Source organism: Miniopterus natalensis, chromosome 2, assembly GCF_054644295.1.
Source record: "Miniopterus natalensis isolate mMinNat1 chromosome 2, mMinNat1.hap1, whole genome shotgun sequence".
NCBI lineage: Eukaryota > Metazoa > Chordata > Mammalia > Chiroptera > Miniopteridae > Miniopterus > Miniopterus natalensis.
Genome location: NC_142082.1, coordinates 17,229,046 through 17,246,735, shown reverse-complemented (window position 1 = coordinate 17,246,735; position 17,690 = coordinate 17,229,046). Strand labels below are relative to the sequence as shown.

General features: G+C 51.3%; 1 protein-coding gene across 2 annotated transcripts; it reads left to right on the top strand.

The window, feature by feature from the left end:
* The first annotated feature begins 1,537 nt into the window (after positions 1–1,537).
* DUSP26 (dual specificity phosphatase 26) lies at positions 1,538–7,088 on the top strand. 2 transcript variants are annotated; one of them, XM_087814163.1, is made up of 4 exons: positions 1,538–1,572; positions 3,409–3,704; positions 5,316–5,530; positions 6,258–7,088. In XM_087814163.1, the coding sequence occupies exons 2-4, from the start codon at positions 3,484–3,486 to the stop codon at positions 6,455–6,457; spliced, it is 636 nt and encodes a 211-aa protein (XP_087670289.1). In that variant the 5' UTR covers positions 1,538–1,572; positions 3,409–3,483; the 3' UTR covers positions 6,458–7,088. The 2 variants fall into 2 exon arrangements, with proteins under 2 accessions (XP_087670289.1, XP_016066231.1); XM_016210745.2 differs by lacking the exon at positions 1,538–1,572 and adding an exon at positions 1,838–1,973.
* Positions 7,089–17,690: the final 10,602 nt, after the last annotated feature.

Below are 17,690 nucleotides of genomic sequence, written 5' to 3'. Positions count from 1 at the left end.
GCGTGGTTGCCCCTTCTGCACCCCTCTACACCGAGTGGGGAGAGGAAAAGCCTAGGGGGAGGGAAACCAAGTCTATGCTGGAACCTCTTCTTGATCTCAGAGCTCACCTGGGATCCTGTCACTTTGGCCAGTACATTCTCCGACCGAGAGATCAAAACCTGAGCTACGGCCCCTGCTGGGAATGTAGTCACCCTTCATTTCAGCTACAGTGGAAACCGCTTTCTCATCCCAAACAGGCTCAGCCTGACTTTATCTACTTCCTGCCTTCCTCCTGCAAAGGCCAGTTCTCGCTGGTCCCTTGGCTCTCAGCAGCAGCATCTGATCACATTCACTATCCTTCCCACCGCCACCATCACACGGCTGGGCCCCGGGGAAGGCAGCACAGTCCTTGCCTTCAGGTGTTTACAGTCTCAGGAGCTGACACATGCATATATGCATAATTTATGGACACACAGTGACACATGCATATATGCATAATCTACAGACACAAAGTGACACATGCATATATGCATAATCTACGGACACAGGTAATAGTGAGGAGAAAGCCTGGGGTGGGGTGGGAACACAGTGGAAGGGAGAAATGGGGGGGACATCTGCAATACTCTCAACAACAAAGATTAAAATATATACATATTTTTAACCTTGGAGCGGACAAGGTGCTTACAGCAGAAGGAAACACATCACTAAAAGGCAGCACAGGCGAAGAGGCAAAGCGTGAATTTCCTCAGAGGTCCCTGGAGAGTGGGGTTCACTGTGAGCTGAGCTGGGGGAAGTGGCTTCCTGGTAGAAACCCACGGCCTTGTCCATCTGTGCGGTGGCCCTGGGCTAGAAGGCTTTAGAAAGCCGCTAGGACGTGCCCTGGGGAGCCAGGCTGCCGGGACGTGACGCTCAGCTCTGGGAATGATTAGGTGTGACCTGCGCAAACTGCTAAGCCTCTCTGTGCCTCAGTCTCCTGCTCCCTGAAATGGGCCAATACTACCGCTTACCTTACAGGCCTGGCGTGAGAATGACCCGAGTTAGCGCACGTGAAACAGGTGGTGCCTAGTGAACACTGCGGGCTGCTGGCTGTAGCCTCCGAGGGGCGCCCTGGGGAACGAGGGGGGCGCAGGGGAGCGTCCCTGTAACTAACGAACGCGCCGGGCGGGAGCCTGTGTGCTTCAGGCGCCCTCTGGGACGACTTGCATAATGTCGTCTTGAAGCAAAACGCCCTGTAATTGGCGCAGCTCCGACAATGCACACGCACGGGAGCCCCGCGCGGGGCGGAGCCCGCCGGCTGCGGGGCGCGGGTCTGGTCCGTAAACACGCGCGCGAGGGCGCGCGGAGGGGGAGCGGGCCGCCCGCGCTGCGCGTCCCACTCCGGCCCGGGGCGTGCGGCTGTGTCCCTGGGGGTCACCTGCGCGCGCGGCTCTGAGCCCTGCTTCGACGGGCGTGTCATGGCTTAAAAATAGCTCTCACCGGACCCGCGGTCTGGCCGCGGCAGCGGAGGCGCCGGCGACAACAGGCGCGTCATGGCCGAGGGGCTGCGGGCGCCCGCGACCTGCCTCCGGGACTGAGCGCCCCCCGCGCGGAGAGGTACAGGGGCGCCCGCGGGGCCGGGGCCGGGGCGGGGGTCGCCCTCCCAGCCGGTGGGGAGGGGCCGGGAGCTGCGGGCTGAGCCCTCCTGCCCCCGCCCCCGCCCTGGCTTGGCGAGGGCTGGGCGACGGCCACGAACCTGTTACAACCGCGACAGCAGGCGGGAGGGCGGCAGGCGCGGGGCCCTGGACGCCGGCGGGTGGGGGCGCGGAATGCAAGGGGTGTGTGTATCCCGGGGCGGAGTGGGGCTGCTCCCCCACCCCCGGGAGGAACAGAGCCCCCTGGAGGGGCTTCCTGCCCGGTTCCTTTTCGCCATTCAGCATCCCACAGGCACAGATTCTGCTTCCAAAAAACGTCGTTTGGGAATAAAGTGATGGGGCCTTTGGGCCCGAGGAGACAAGGTAGATGGTGGTGATGATGATGGTGGTGGTGCTGCTGGCTACAAGGCTGTATTTCTGTGCTCTGCCTCAGATACTGAAAAAATTTCTCCCTGCACACCCCAAAATCCAGTCTGGTTTCACCAGCCCTTATTCTAGTACCCCTCGTCCCACACCTTGCAAGTGGTGGTCTCTCCTGGCCTGGGGGGAAGACGGGAGGGAGCATGTGGGGTGGGGGCCTGGAATGTGGGCAGGACAAAGGGGGCCTTCGCTGCTGGACCGTCAGTGGAGGGCTCTGGGGCTGAAGACCGGGGAGGGAGTGGGAGAGGGAGCCTGCCCACAGCCCTCCTGCCTTTACGGACAGGCAGGGCCACAGTATGAAAGGGCCCACTCTTGCCACAGTCTCCCCTCTGCCTGAAAATCCCAGGGCAAGTCTCACAGGCTGCCCTTCCCAGCCCTGCAGCTCAGCACATGGTCCCCCTTTCAGGAGGGCCTGCTGTCCAGAGAGTCAGAGGCTAGGCCCATGCGGCCTAGGAGGTGGCCTACCTCCCAGAGCAGCCGGGCTGGTGATTGCAGCCTCTGAGCCCCTGGGGAGCAGGACCCTTCCTTCTTCCCTTTCCTGCCCCTTCTCTTCTCCCCTTACACCCTCCCACATACACACATACACAATATTCCAGCCCTGCTTCCGCTCAGAAATTCTCACGTTAGAGATGAGGTTTAATCTTTTATGCTGATCGATAGAGGGTAGTTTGATGGTTGTGCACATAGCTCGGCGCCTTCTTTCATCCGCTCATGCATTCAGCAAGTAGCCTTCAAAAACTTACACTTCCCCTTCATTGTGATTCCCACTCACCCCATCCCCCAGCGTACACCTCCCACAGCAGGTTTATCTTGAGCCAGTGGTAGGGTGGGAAGGGGTAAGGCAGCCCACCTCTCTGGCCCCAGAGGAGGCAGGTTCGGCATATGTCCTGGCCCCAGCTGCCGCTGTCATCCTGCTGATTCTCCCTGAATAAAGAGAACCATCCCTGCCTCCTACCCCGACTCCCTAGCCTCTCTGGCTGTAGCCCCAGGCAGATGAGACCGGATTCGGGCTGGCAAGAGCTCCAGCATGGGCACTGCCACCCAAACACCAAATGTTTGTGTGTGTGTTTGTGTATATGTGGTGGGAGTGGGGGTAGGGCGCTGGAGCAGAAACCGGCAGCTGGGCAGCTCCCTCTCCCTGTAAACAAGGACATGTGACTCTCCCACCTCGTTGTGTGGCAGAACCAAAAGAGCAGAGAACAGAGCTGGAGCTGCTGCAGCCCAAGGAGAAGATAATACTGGAAGCTCTGCCAGGGCCAGGCCTGCCTTTCCTTCCCTCCCTGGAGAATCTTCTCCCCAGGGCCCAGCCCAGTTGGCAGGAAGGGAAGCAGCTGCTCTGGACGCCCTCAGGTGTGTTTCACATCCCTTCCTCTTCCAGCAACAGCTACGTGGAGACCCAGCCATCATCACTGCAGCCGCCCGGGCAGCTGCCACAGTTTCTGCCACCTCTAAGATGTGCCCTGGGAACTGGCTCTGGGCCTCCATGACTTTCATGGCCCGCTTCTCCCGGGGTAGCTCACGGTCTCCTGTCCGCACGAGAGGGGCCTTGGAGGAGATGCCAAGTGTTCAACATCCCTTCCTCAATGTCTTTGAGTTAGAGAGGCTTCTCTACACAGGCAAGACAGCCTGTAACCACGCCGACGAGGTCTGGCCAGGCCTCTACCTTGGAGACCAGTACGTACCCAGCAAACCAGGGCCCCAGTCGTGTGTGTGTGTGTGTGCGCGCGCGCGCGCAAAAAGGAAGGAGAAGGGTGGCAGAGAGGCACTGAGTTGTACTGTGGGTTCCAGATTGAGGTTCAAGGGGTGGGGGTGCCTGGGCACAGAGTGGAGGCTGCAGGGTTTGGGAGGATTGGGCAGGATTATTGATCTGCCCAACTCTGGACAGAAAGATGCTGTTCAATATGCCATTTATTTAGCAAAATTTATTTATTTATTTATTTATTTATTTATTTATTTATTTAAATATATCTTTATTGATTTCAGAGAGAGGAAAGGAGAGGGAGAGAGACAGAAACATCAATGATGAGAGAGTCATTGATTAAGCCCGCAACTGGGCATGTGCCCTGACCGGGAATCAAACCCTGATTGCCTGTATCCTAGGTGGATGCTCAACTGCTGAGCCACGCCCGGCCGGGCATATTTAGCAAAATTTATTATTGAAAGCTCTGTACCCGATATAGATGACTTATCTGACCTCCCATCTGTTATGTTGTGGCTCTGAAAAAAAGGTAGTCACTGGGGGCCAGCAGCAGTGGGCAGGACAGTGAAGGGTTGACCAAGCAAGGCTGCAGTGTATGCAGAGGTCTTGCTACATGGGACTCTAGAGGGAAGAGCATCGGAGGAAACACAGGCCCTCTCTCTCCTCTCAAGGGCTCTATAGTATACGAGAAGTTTTTCACATGCATTTACTCTCTTAATCTTCACAGCAGCCTTGAGAGGTAGGCACCACTAACCCTAGGTTACAGACGAGAAAACTGAAGCTCAGAGAAGTTGTGATTGGCCTAAGGTCACACAGGTCGTAAGTAGCAGAGCCAGGACCTGGAGGTTCGAGTTCAGTGCTCTTTCTCCTCAAGAAGTTTGCACTGGACAGGGCATCTGCCCTGAGATAGGACCATGCTCACTGAGAGGTGTCTGCCACTAAGCTGAGGGGTAGAGGCCACATGAACACTTAAAGGTGACATCATAAAACGGTAAATGTGAGCAGGAAACAACTGGCAAGAGAAGATTCTGGGTGCCAGTGAGAGTATAAAGTAACAGGGAAGTCAGGTGCAGGAGCAAGGGTCAAATCATATCTCAAGCTTAGTGGGGATGTTAAATGCAAGCTGGTCCAATCTGATGTCCCATCTGATATCCCAGTCCCTCTGCTGCATCCAGGCCACACTGACCTCTCTCTGCTTGAATTCCTCGGTGACAGGAAAATTACTCTCTCCCAAGGTTATGCTTTGAACTCCACTGTTAGTACTGACTTCTCGCATGAAGTACAGAGCCAGTAAATCCTTCCTACAGATCAAGTAAAATGCCACAGCCTGGAAATGCTCTTCAGTATTTATTATGGCATCATTCACACACACATACCTCCCTTAGTCTTTTCTTCTCCAGGCGAAATCTCCCCAGGGCAAGACTCCAGGTCATTGCCCATCTTGGTTCCTTCCTTCTGAGTCATCAGTAAGCAGAGTGGAGGCCTCGGGCCAATGACATTAGCTCGACAGTAGACAGGGCACAGACAGGGACTCTTGCCCCCCAGCCTTGCTTCCCCACCCTTCCTCTAACCTCTACTCCATGCAGGGAAATAGCTAACAACCACCGTGAGCTCCGGCGCCTGGGCATCACCCACATCCTCAATGCCTCGCACAGCAGGTGGCGAGGCACACATGAGGCCTACGAGGGGCTGGGCATCCGCTACCTGGGTGTTGAGGCCCACGACTCGCCAGCCTTTGACATGAGCATCCACTTCCAGACGGCTGCCGACTTCATCCACAGGGCACTGAGCCAGCCTGGAGGTAGGAGGGGAGAGCAAAGAGGGAAGGGGCTGTGGATGTTGGGTTAGGGAAAAGCCCGAGGGTGCCGGTGTGGGGAGAGAGATTTTAATAATATGACAAAATTCTCAAGATATGATATTAAGGAAAGGAAAACATGAAATAATGTAAAAACAGTAAAAAACCAAGAAGGAACTAATCTGAAATGTTAAGAGAGTGGCAGGTTGCACCTGGGTGGTAGAATTATGGGTGATATATTTTCCGTCTTTTGTTAAATTACATGTTTCCATACTTTCCAGCTATTTCTACTTTGAGCATGTCTTGCTTTAGTGATCAGAAAAAAAGTGTAGATAAATAAAAAAATATATTAAACACCTCCCCCTGAAAAAAGAAATAGCAAGATGGAAGGGCAGGGGAGACTAAGGAGGGGCCAGGTTAGACTCAGGGTGCTTTCCCTTGATGCCCTCAGCACACAGCAACTGAGGCCCTACTCTGCGCAGGGCCCGGGTTTGCATTCCTTACGAGTCTCTCCCGTTGAGCCCTCTGTGTTGATGGACACTGGCCTGCTGCGTGCCTCCATCTCATTCTGTCTAGAATTCACTGGGGATCTGCATCCTTACTACCACTCATCTGCACCCCCGTCTCTGCGCCCCTGTACTCATGTCTTCCTCCTTGCTGTATGCATAGCCCTCTCCCCAGCCTCTTCCAACCCACTGCAAACAGTCCCACAGCGCCTCGTGTCTGTCCTCAGGGAAGATCCTGGTGCACTGTGCCGTGGGAGTGAGCCGATCTGCCACGCTGGTGCTGGCCTACCTCATGCTGTGCCACCACTTCACCCTCGTGGAGGCCATCAAGAAAGTCAAGGACCACCGAGGCATCATACCCAACCGGGGCTTCTTGAGGCAGCTCCTGGCCCTGGACCGCAGGCTGCGGCGGGGTCTGGAGGCATGAGGGCGGGAGGGAGCTCAGGCCAGGTGCTTGGGTCCCTGGCTCCCGGATGGAGAGAGGAGGCCCAGGAGGCGGGTGTCTGGAGGCCCAGATAACCCATCCTGTCCTATAGGCTGGAGAGCGAGAGGGCTGGGGCATGGTCCCACCACTGCTGTTTGTCTTGTTGGGATGGGGAGTGTGATGGATGCCCAGGAGGGAGCTGACCAGGGAAGGAAGCAACTAGGCTGCAGGTAGAAGTCGGTCCTGGGATTCAGGCACTGCTGGATTGCAGCCAGGGCGCCCCCCAGTCATTCAAAGCCCCTTCCCCTCTTTGTGCCCCAGCGTTCCCCTTTCTCACTTGTCAGAACAAAAGGGCCATCTCTGTCCTGTGCTCGTGTAGGGAGTCGGATGTGGCGGGCATTAATGTGACCGTGTAGGGAGCGTGGAGATGGTAGTGTGGAGACAGCCGGTGAAGAGGTGGCATGAAAAGCTGTGAAACCGAGGGAGAAACCCACAGACTTGTTACTCCAAGCACAGGACAAGGAGGTGTGGGAGGGCTGGCGCTGTGCCCACGGGTGCTGATTGTGGCCCAAATCTGCAGAGGTGCATGGCTGGGAGTCTTCAAATGATCCTTCGCTTGCTGGGTCCAGGTGTCTTGAGGGGAAAAATAAAGATGGAGAACAAGAAGAGAGCCTCCTGAAGTCATTGACAGCTTGTCTGAGCTGCGTACCTCTCACCTGAGAACCCCAGACCCGCTGGGGACAGCAGCAATTCCTGCCTGTTCCTGCCTCCCGCCTGGGAGCCACAGCCCTCACCAGCCTTTCAGTCTCCACCACCAGTGCTTAGGGGAGGTTTCTCCCAAATTCAATTTCACAGTCCTGCCTAGTGAAATTTTGAGCTATTTCCAGCTATGTCCACGCAGGGGCAGCAGAGGACCGAGAACTTCAGGTTTGCAACCACTTTTGTGTAGCCTCTCAGCGGGCACACCCTTCATCTCCCACGTTTCAAATTGGTCTCTGTTCACAAACTCGAGTGTGTAAGACGGGGGTGGGGAACACATACAGCCCAAGAAATCATTTGGTCTGGCCCTGCCAGGGCAACCGCAGGCGGGACTGGAAATTCAATAAACCTCGGAGCTTTTTTCATAACTAATTTTTAAGTGGAAAATTTTGTATGGCCCTCGAATGATGTTATAAATATCCAAATGGCCATTGGCAGAAAAGAAGGTTCCCCACCGCTGGTGTAAGAGAGACAACTTTATTTTCAAAAGGTCAACCTGACTTCTACAGGAATTGCCCACTATGATGGGATAGAATATTATCTTAAACCAATCCCAGCCTAAATCCTACCTTCAGAGGTTTGGGTTTTCCTATTGGCAGGAAGTGGAGGGGAGGGAAGGGAACGTGATTTAATTGCTTCCTTCACTAATCTTTGTAGGTTTGCCTCGGAGGAGTGTAACACCATCTCCTTAGTAAACTTATTCAAACATTAGACTCGACAGCCAGAGAGGAGTGGGGCCTTTCTGTTATCCCAAGTGCCAAACTGCCAGCTACCAAATCTCTCCTTTTAAAAAAGGCATGTTCCCAGAACAGAATACCTGCTAAATGGGAGAAGGAGATGGGATGGAAGCGGGAGTGGAAAATACAGCAAAAGCCATCACAATATATCTGAAGTGCATATCCTATCCCAAAGTACAGAAACTCAGAACCTCCAAGTGGGATGGTTCCTTCACAGAGGTTCCATTTCCACTCCAACACATGAATAAGTCATCTTTTCAATCTTTGATGATAGTCATCAAGCATTTGTTTGGACATCTCTGATGGTAAGGAACAACCACATAATTTCCGCATCATTTTACCAGCTCTGAATATTAGAAAGCTCCTAATGTAACACACACATCGTGCAGTCGTTGCAGTAGTAAGGCGAAGCTAGAGGATCCACGAGCCACCAGCTAGAGCACGTGGCGGTCAGGGCATCTGCCACCTCTTCCCCACCTGGTTGCATGCAGGAGTTCTGTCTGCCTCCACAGGGTTGCTGTGGGCATTTAATTAGACATGAGACACACAGCTCCGAGCATAGTCAGTGTTTAGTAAGAGTTTTTTCTCTCAGTCTGTCCTAACAGCCCTTCCCATGGTTTGAAGCCAGCTCTCATGGCTCTCCAGTGTCCTCCCGCCTCCAACCGAATGGCTCTGGCTGTTTCCAAGAGTCTTCACTTGTCAAGTTTCAAGTTTCCTCCCCAGCTTGCCTGCATTGGCATCTCTTTCTAATTGTGGCAACCAGAGCTGGTTGCATTGCTTCAAGCTAGACCTATAGGATGGGAAGCCAACAAGATCTCTCAGCTGGGGCCTCAAATCTTGGTTACTGTTGAGGGTCAAATTTATCAAGGGATAGAGTGAGGCCCTCATTAAGAATGTTGATTCTAATTAAAATGCATTGATTCTCTGTCCAAACTGTGGGTAAGAGGATTTGGGTAGAACCAGAAAGAACCCCAAAATAACTCAGGCTCTGCAAGGGACTGACTAGTTGTTCTAGTTTAGCAAGTATGTTCCTATTAATGTAACCTACGGTCACAGCCACATTTGTGCAGTCTGGATGTGCTAAATCCCCTCAGTTTCTTTCAAGCTGAATAACTTGAGAATTTAATTCTCACTTCTAGTAGAGAACTAGAGTTACTAAAGTACGTTTGACCAAAGAACCAGCTTCCCGATTATCTTCACAGTGCAGATTATCCATGTTTATTATTTACAAAGCCATATTATGGCTATGCCCAGGGACTCTCTGTCTTTACAGATATTAATCCATTTAATCCTTACAAGAACCATGTGGAGTAGGTGCAATGGTCATTGCTTAGGAACAGGGAAATTGAGGCGATGTCATTTTCCCCAGGACACTCGAAACCGTAAGAGCTAGGATTCAAGCCTGGCTCCAGAATCAGTGTGTGTGACCACATCCTGCTGCAATGCCCTGCCTCCCTCTAACGCCACCACTTAAGGTTGTGAGTGCGTGCGTGCGTGTGTTAGGAACCCAGATGGTTCAAGGGACAGAAGAAGGGTCCACAGCCCAGTCATCACACAGATAGAATCAGTCTCATCCTCCCAGGGGGCTGAGGGTGACACCTGTCACAGTGGGTCTCACTCTACCTGCTAAAACTAAGGTTAAGTGTCCAGTCTCCCTCTTCTTGCTCTTGGGGGCAGTGGCCTGTTTGAGCTGAAGCAAAGGACTTGGCAATGAACAGAAATAAATGTGCTCCTGTTGGATTTAGCCTGTGCTTGCAGCCAGCCCTTTGGGGGCTGTGACCCAACTCAGTTGCCATCCCGCCCTGCTCGTGCCCTTGGGGCCTCCAGCCTCAGCCTCTGTGATGTTGACTCAGACCCTGTGGCAGGCCCCCAGGAGCCTTTGCTGCCTCTGGGGAGAGGGAGGAAGGTTAGTCTGACCGACCAGCCCCCCCTTAAGGAACCCCAGCTGAGAAGTTCCACAGGGAGAGGCAGAGAGAAAACTGCTGCTTCTGAGCCCCAAGGTAGCAGATGGAGCTGGAACCAGACCAGCAGCTAAGACTATGTTGACAAAAGTGAGGGCTGGGCAAGGTTGCACCGAAGGGACCCCGCTAGAAACAATCCCTTAAGAAAAGGAAGCCTGAACAGAGCAGTGTGCTGGGTTATCAGGAAAGATAAATCCTGTTATTACAGGTTTCTGTCCTATGATAGAAGGAGCAAAAAGCCAAAAAGTTCAGGGAAGAGCCTAATCCCAGGAACCTTTAAAGACGCCCTCAGGTGGCAAAAGGGAGTCTGCAGCTGTGATTAAATTACAACCTTGCAAAGGAGAGATTACACTGGATTGTCAGGTGGGTCCAATCATGGGACCCCTTAAATGCAGAGAAACTTTTCAAGCTGTGGTGAGAGATCTGACAGGAGGATGGAACCCATTGCTGACTTTGAAGGAAGGGGGCCACCAGCTGAGGAATGTGGGTGGCCTCTGGAAGCTGGAAAAGACAAGAAACTAGATTCTGCCTGGATCCTCCAGAAAGGAACGAACCCTGCTGACAGGGCTTGATGTTAGCTCGTGAGACCCAAACCAGACCTCTGATCTATGAAACTGTAGGATAATAAATTTGCATTGTATGAGCCATTAAGTTTGTGATGATCTGTTACAACAGCAACAGGAAACGAATACCAGCCCCCTGACTAGCATGAAGACCTTTCCCTGTGACCATCTAGCCACTGTTTGAAAGTGCTGGAACTCATCTCTAACGCACACATGGGGAGGAAGGGTCGGTCAACCAGGGCGCAAACTAGCAGCCTGGCAGCAGAACCCTCCAGCCAAGGGCGCTTCATGCTCTGTGCAGTGTTTCAGTAACTGGGAAATGTTACACAGAACTTGGGTTCCCAGGTCCTCTTACAAAGTTGGAGGGGACGGTGAGCCCACAGTTGCAGGCGGCAGTGTCAGTGCAGGCTGTCCCATTCGGATAAGGTAAAGCCTGCTCCTCGGCTCATCACTACCAGTCACAACCTATTTTCTTACAGGGATCTTGCTTTACTTCTTAAGATCATTTGCTGCAGGCCCTGGGGTAAGTCACCCCCCACCACTGTGTTCTAATGTCTCACCCAGAAATTTAAGATACTCCTCCATCTGGAGAAGCCCAGAATAATCCACCTTCCTTGACCATTTCCCAGTTCCTAACCTGCTCCCAGACATTCTAGAATGTTCTGTTTGTGGGCAGTAGTCACTGGACTTTGAAATGGCCTGCGATTGTTCCTCTGATTGAACAGACACTTAAATTGTCTGCCAAATTCTCGTTCAGCATCTGGAGCCAGGCTGGGTGAAGGCGGCTGGCACAGCCGATCTCTCAGGAAGGACCCTTGGAGGCAAGTGGAAAGAGGCCCAGCCCTGTCCTCAGGAAGCGCGGAGGGGACCATTCACCATGCAGGAGCTGGCTTCTGATAGTCTGCAGACTGAAAGGAGCCCCGTCCCCATAGGCAACTTAGCCTGAGGCAGTCTGCATTCCAGAGAATTCTGAGATTAACCAGGGAAGAGAAAAATCAGAGGGGACGGGTCTCTCCTCTGGTCCCTGCAGTTCACCTCAAACTGGGCCAGGGCTGGGCTAGTCCACACTCCCCGTCTATGACCCTGACAGAGCCTGAGCTCCTAATCCTAGTTGAGGCCGATGACAACCCTGAAGAGGACAAGGCAAGAGGGGTGGTAAAAATATTAGCCTGGGAGGGAGACAGAGTGTGATCCAAGAACCTCCATGTCCCCACTGAGCAGTAGGCTACGTTGCAGTGGCAACTCAAAATACTCCTTCTTGGCTCCACAGTGGCCCATTGGCCCCAGTCCAGGGATGGGGATGGGGGGGGGGCTCACTTGCATTAGGAGAAAGGAGAGGTATGTCATAAGACCAGGAAAGGGTTGAAAGAAAGAGAGGTGAGGCTGGACACCGGTTCACTCATTTTCCTATGCCAGTGCATGCCAGGAACCACAAGCTCCCCGTTGCCAAGCAAGACAAGGCGGTGACCCAGCCCAGCTCAGGGCACACAGGTGAATGATCACAGCCTCAGAAACGCCAGAACTGGAAGGAATCCAGAACTTCTCACTGGGTGATTTCCCGATCGTGCTTCACGGGGCTCCAGCATTTCAAAATAGCTTTCTCGGGGCCACTGATGTAGAGGACAGGGAGAGAAACCCCACGGGATTCAAACAGGGTGGCTCTATTTTTATGTCTTTTATATGTGCAGCTTCTGTTTTTAAGTATTGTTTAATAAAACAGATTCTATTAAAAAAAAAAAAAAAAAAGGTTTGAAAACCACCAATTGTATCTAATCCTTCATAAATGAGAAAGCTGAGCCCCCAGAGAGGTGAATAACTGGAAGTCACAGAGAAGGTGCCAGCGCCAGGCCTCGGACATGGGCAGCTGGCCTGGCGTCCGCCAGATTCCATTCTCCACTTCTTCCTGTTATTAACACAACTGCCCTGAGCTTCAGCTGTCCAGGGGAGAACCCCTCCCCCAATCCCTTTGTGGACAGATGTGACCATGTGACTCAGCCCTCACAATGCAAAGGAAACAAAAATAATGCTTGAAATCTCACAAAGAAAATGCTGTCCTTCCACTTCTTCATAGCCTCCCTTGGGTCAGAACATAAGATATACACCTGGTAAGCCTGCTTCTACTGCAGAAATACATCTTAGGATGGGCCAAGCAGCAAGAGCAAAGAAGCCTGGTGGGTCTCTGATGGCTTCGTCCAGCAGAACCAACTCCTTTCTTTGGAATGTTCATGAGATAGAAACAAACTAGATTGTCTGAGCCTCTGTACTTTTATGTCTCTTTGTTACGGTAGCTGTTATCATTTATCTATTGCTAAATAGCAAATTACCCCAAAACTCAGTGGCTTAAAACAACAAACATTCGCTGTCTCGGAGTTTCTGTGGCTCAGGAATTCAGGAGCAGCTCAGCTGTGTGGTTTGGGGTCAGGACCTCTCCTGAGGTTGCAGCCGGGGTGTTGGCAGGGCCTGTGGTCATCTGAGGCTTACGTTAAGCTGGAATATCCACTTCCAAGCTCATTCACATGGCTGCTCTGCTCTGTCGGAGGCCTCCCTTCCTCACTGTGTGGCTTTCCTCCATGGGTACGTGTCTTTGCGGCATGGCTGCTGGCTTCCCCAGAGCAAGTGATTGAAGAGAGAGAAAGTGGCCAAGAAGGAAAGTGAAGGGCATTTTTATGACCCAGTCTCCAAAGTCAAGCACTGTTACCCCCACTTTACAGTTGAAGAGTCCACAAGTCCATCTCAGCCTCAAGGGAATGGGAACAAGGCCCTTCCTCTCCTAGGGAGTATCAAAGAATCTGTGGACATATTTTCAAACCCACCACAGGGCCTTAGCCTGCATCCTAGTTAAGACACTAGATGTACTGGCTCCTGGTTCAATGCAGCCTCAGAGCCATGGTGCTTCGTGCTGCAGTTTGATAATAATAATAGTGAGCATTTACTGGAGGCTTTTTATGTGCCAAGCACATGCCAAACATTTTTCAAAAAATTTTGTTCATTGTATGACCCTCAGTGGTAGAATCCACTGGCCCTAGTTTCTAGGTGAGGAAACCAAGGCTTAATGCAGTTAAGACCATGCCAGATTCCAGAGGCCTCACCCTCAACCACTGCACTCATGCTGGGCGGAAAGAGCATACTTTGTGGAGAGAGACCGGGTGTGGCTGGAATTCTGTCACCAGCACTTGAGTTATAGGATTTTTAGTAAGACAATCTTATAGGTAGGTAGAAACTAATAATCTACCCTGAGGGCCGCAGTGAGGAATAAGTGAAAGAGTGTGGAGCACCAAGCACAGGTGTGGGCGTGCAATGAGGGATCCATAAAAGATTGTTCTCTCCCCTCCCCTGCTTTATTCTTGAATTGCCACTCTCACACATGAGATGGTTCAGCTCCGGCCTAGTGGAATGTCCTTAATTCCAAAGACATAGCAAGTCTATGCAGAATTCCTGGAGACCAGGTTAGCCCAAACCCCATGGCTTCTATTGCCTTCCAGCCTCCCCTGGTATCTAGGAGGAGTTTCAGAGGATGCTTGAGAGACTTGGGGAAACCCCAGGCATCATTCCAGAACTGACTCAGCCTCTGTGGAGATAAAGGATCAGCCTCCTCAGTCACATCACAGCAATGCCTTTTCTCCTGTTGGACTTCCTGTGTGGGTGGGAGCTGGGGAAGGGGGTGGGGAAATTGTTACTTCACTTTCCTGGAGAACCACAGACCAGGAGCTGGGGGCATCACCGGGCAGATTATGTATACCTCTGGCCAAGAGTTGCATCAGTCCCCTGTAAGCATCCTGGTACTGAGACTTCCAAGGGACCCGGACAGAGGAAGACCAGATCTTTTAAGAATGAAATGAATGAAGGGCCTCATTTGCTCAAATATACAATAAAAAAAACACCTCTAAACCCTGCCAAAGAATTGTGTGTTCATCTCATGAAAACTGTTTTCTTAAGAAATAAAACAGTTTGGGAAAATGTTCTGACAATTTTCTAATTTTGAAGTATGACAACATGTTTATTTGCATTTAATTATCACTTTTTACAACTGATCACAGTTAGCATGCTCTTCCGTATTTTAGGGCCAGATTTGGAGGCCATGGAAGAGAAAGTCTTTTAGTAGAGGTAAAACGGTGTGATTATAATTTCTAGTCCCAAGCTCCTCCACAGAATTAGCTATCTCTCCCCAAAGTGTTTCTCTAGTGCTTACAAGGCCTTAAATGAGGGGGTTTATGGGCTGTATAAGAGGATGTTGGGATGGGGCAGTGGGAAAAGAACAGAATCCCTGGCTTCTTAGAAGTTTTCCATGGAAGATTTAGAAACACAGTTCTACTTTGGATTCCCTAAGTGGCTTTGAATACATGATTCATCATCTTCTTTACTGTTTCTGTTTCTTCCTCATAAAATAACCAGATGTGTCTTCCCGATTCACAAGAAGCTGGGCCTAGGAAACATCAGCTGGTTGGGGCGGGGGTGGGATGAGTCCTCTAGATTGTATTGACATGATATGAGAAATCAACTTGTTTATGAAAGGACCCTTCAGTCTAAGAAAATGCTGGGATTAAACCCACCTTTTCAAAAATGCCCAGATCAAAGCCCTTCCTTCAACCTACATCTCCCAGTCTAAGCCTTCATCAGAGGCACTGCCTGGGGGCCACTATGGCTAGGAGGGATGAGAGTGGGAGACTGGGAAAGTATGGGTCATGTTTTGTAAATGAGAGTCCTTAAGAAGACCTTACTGAACGCTTAAAATGTCAGGCTTCAAACGTGAATGTTATAGGACATTCTGATGACCACGCTCATGAAGGCACCACCTGAGGTATTCACTGTCCTGCTTGACCAGCTCTGTCTGGTCTCCATGGGAACTCCCACTGTTCCTACCTCCCCACCTCAGCCCCTTGGTCTAGGTGGGGAGGAAACATTCCTCACTTCCTGTCAGTTTTCCTTCTAGAGGCACCTAGCAGGAACTCTCTAATGCAATTAGGCTCACCTATAGACACTTTCCCCTGAGTCAATGAACTATTGGATAGTAACAATTATGTTTTTAAATCCTGTACACTGTACCTAGAAGATGGCTTAAATTATATGGTAAGTTATACACATGAATGCAGGTAGGTACATCCATTCCAAAAATATTTATTGAACCAGACACTGGACCCACCATAAAAATGATTCATGCCCTTGAAGATTCTGTTATAAGGAAGACTCACGAAGGGATCAAATTCAGGAAATCACATCATAACATTTAAAATCCTATAACATACTACATTGTACATGAAAAGTGTTGAAAGAGTTGCAGACAGGGAAAAGATGAGGAGGATGGGCTACGTAAGAGATGAGCTGTTCGCCGAATCTTAGAAAATGTCAGGCAGAGAAAGAAAAGGGGCTTTCCCAGCATAAGCCGTCCCACGTACAAAATCAGTCAAGAAACAACAGCAAAAGCTTCATGGCAGATGAATAGTGTGTGGGAAAGGAGAGTGCATTTGGCAGTTAGGAAATAGGCAGGGTCAGACTGAACCGATTTGAAGGCCATGCTCCAGAGTTTGACTTTATCCTGTAACCACCAGGGACCAATAAAAGTTATTAAGCAGAAAAAATAAATGATGAGATTTATGTTTTAGAAAGGTAACTCTGGGGCCAGGACAGAGGATGAATTTCAGGGTACGATCAGAGCATTCTTTCTCTCAGCATAACTGCACGAGCATTTTCAGGGACAAGGGATGTTAAATAAATATTTCTGGGGCCCACATTTTAACTACTGAATCAAAATCTCTGGGCTCCAGGCCTGGGAGCCTGCGTATATAAATCTCTAATATAACTGATTTTTATGGACCCTAACGTCTAAGACATAGAGTCAAGAGGCTACTTAGAAAGCTTTTGAAATTGTCCAATTAGAAGATGAAATGAGGTAGATCAGTACACAATGCCCTTCCAGACTCGCTCTTACAAAAAATCATTTTAAGACAATTACGTAATTAAGTGCTAAACATTTGCTGCAGACTGCTCTGTGATCTTGGCCAAGTCATTTGATACCTTAACGTCATGCATTTATATGACAAAGCACTGATATGCAAATCTTATTTGAGTATCACCAATGCCCAAGAGATCGGGAACGTATTTAGCACAGATAAAGTTTAGTGGGAAGATTAAGCCATTCTTACGGGTTTGCTAGCTTGTTTACTGTCTCCTCACACGCTCCTGTAATTCCCAGGTGAGGAGAAACCTTGTGGACATGGATGGGTTGGTCTCTGGTGCAAAGCTGAGGGCCCAAAGTAAATGTAAATACACTGTGAGTAAATAAGAGACAGAAAAAAGACAAAAAGCAGAAGGAAATGCTGCCACAGCCCGTGAAAGAGAGCATATTGGACAGGGAATTGAGACATTCATTCAGTCTTTTTTCCAAGTAGTAAAACTCATTCAACACCTTCCCGGTGCAAGAGGCTGAAGGTTTTAGGCTAAATGCATTGCCAACGTGGGTTCCCGGGTTTGCGGCCGTGCCCAGGACCTGGAGCCCTGACAGGTCTACACTGTGGACGAACACAGGGGTGCTGGGATACACCAGAAGCTCCCAACTGAGCAGGCCGGGGTGGGGAGTCATGCCCCAGGCATACAGCTTCCAGTCAAAGGCTTATCTTTGCTTTAGGCAAGCCCTGTCCGTGGCTTCTGTGCATTGACGTTTACAAACCTTTGAAATGCTCCTTTCAGGCCGCTCCTGCGGAGATACCACCGCACCCCGAGGGCGCACACCCCGCGGCTCCCGTAATCCCACCCCTGCCTCGCTTCCCCGCCCTCCTGGTCTTCCCAGGGCCCCTCCCAAATGTCAAACGCACCCAAGAAGCCGCGGAACTTATCCTCTGCAGCATTTTAGGTCTTGCTTCCTGGCAACCGTCCTCAGTTCTGGCTCAAATAAACTCATAGAAGTTCTCCACGTGTTTGGACGGTTCGCACGTGGACAACGCTCCGTTTAAGAGTCGAGCCTCAACTCAGTAAAGAGAGGGCGGGGCTGGCCCCAAACGAGGCGATTCCGAACCTCCCCCTCGGCGCTCGCCGTCCCGACCGTCTCGTCCAGCTCCCGCCCCGACGCTGAACAAAGGAGCGCGCAGCGGCGCGGGACCGAGCCTTCGCCCGCGGAGGAGCGGGGCCACTCCTAGGGCTGGTTTCCCAAGAGCTCTCGACAGCGGAGCGGGCCCGGGGCGGAGAACGACGCGCACGAACCGCTCGGCGTCTCCCGGTGCCG

Coding starts and splice junctions, on each gene's coding strand:
- DUSP26 (XM_087814163.1), top strand. CDS start 3,484: ATGTGCCCTGGGAACTGGCTCTGGGCCTCCATGACTTTCATGGCCCGC. Junction 3,705..5,315: donor GGCCTCTACCTTGGAGACCA/GTACGTACCCAG, acceptor TACTCCATGCAG/GGAAATAGCTAACAACCACC. Junction 5,531..6,257: donor GGCACTGAGCCAGCCTGGAG/GTAGGAGGGGAG, acceptor GTCTGTCCTCAG/GGAAGATCCTGGTGCACTGT.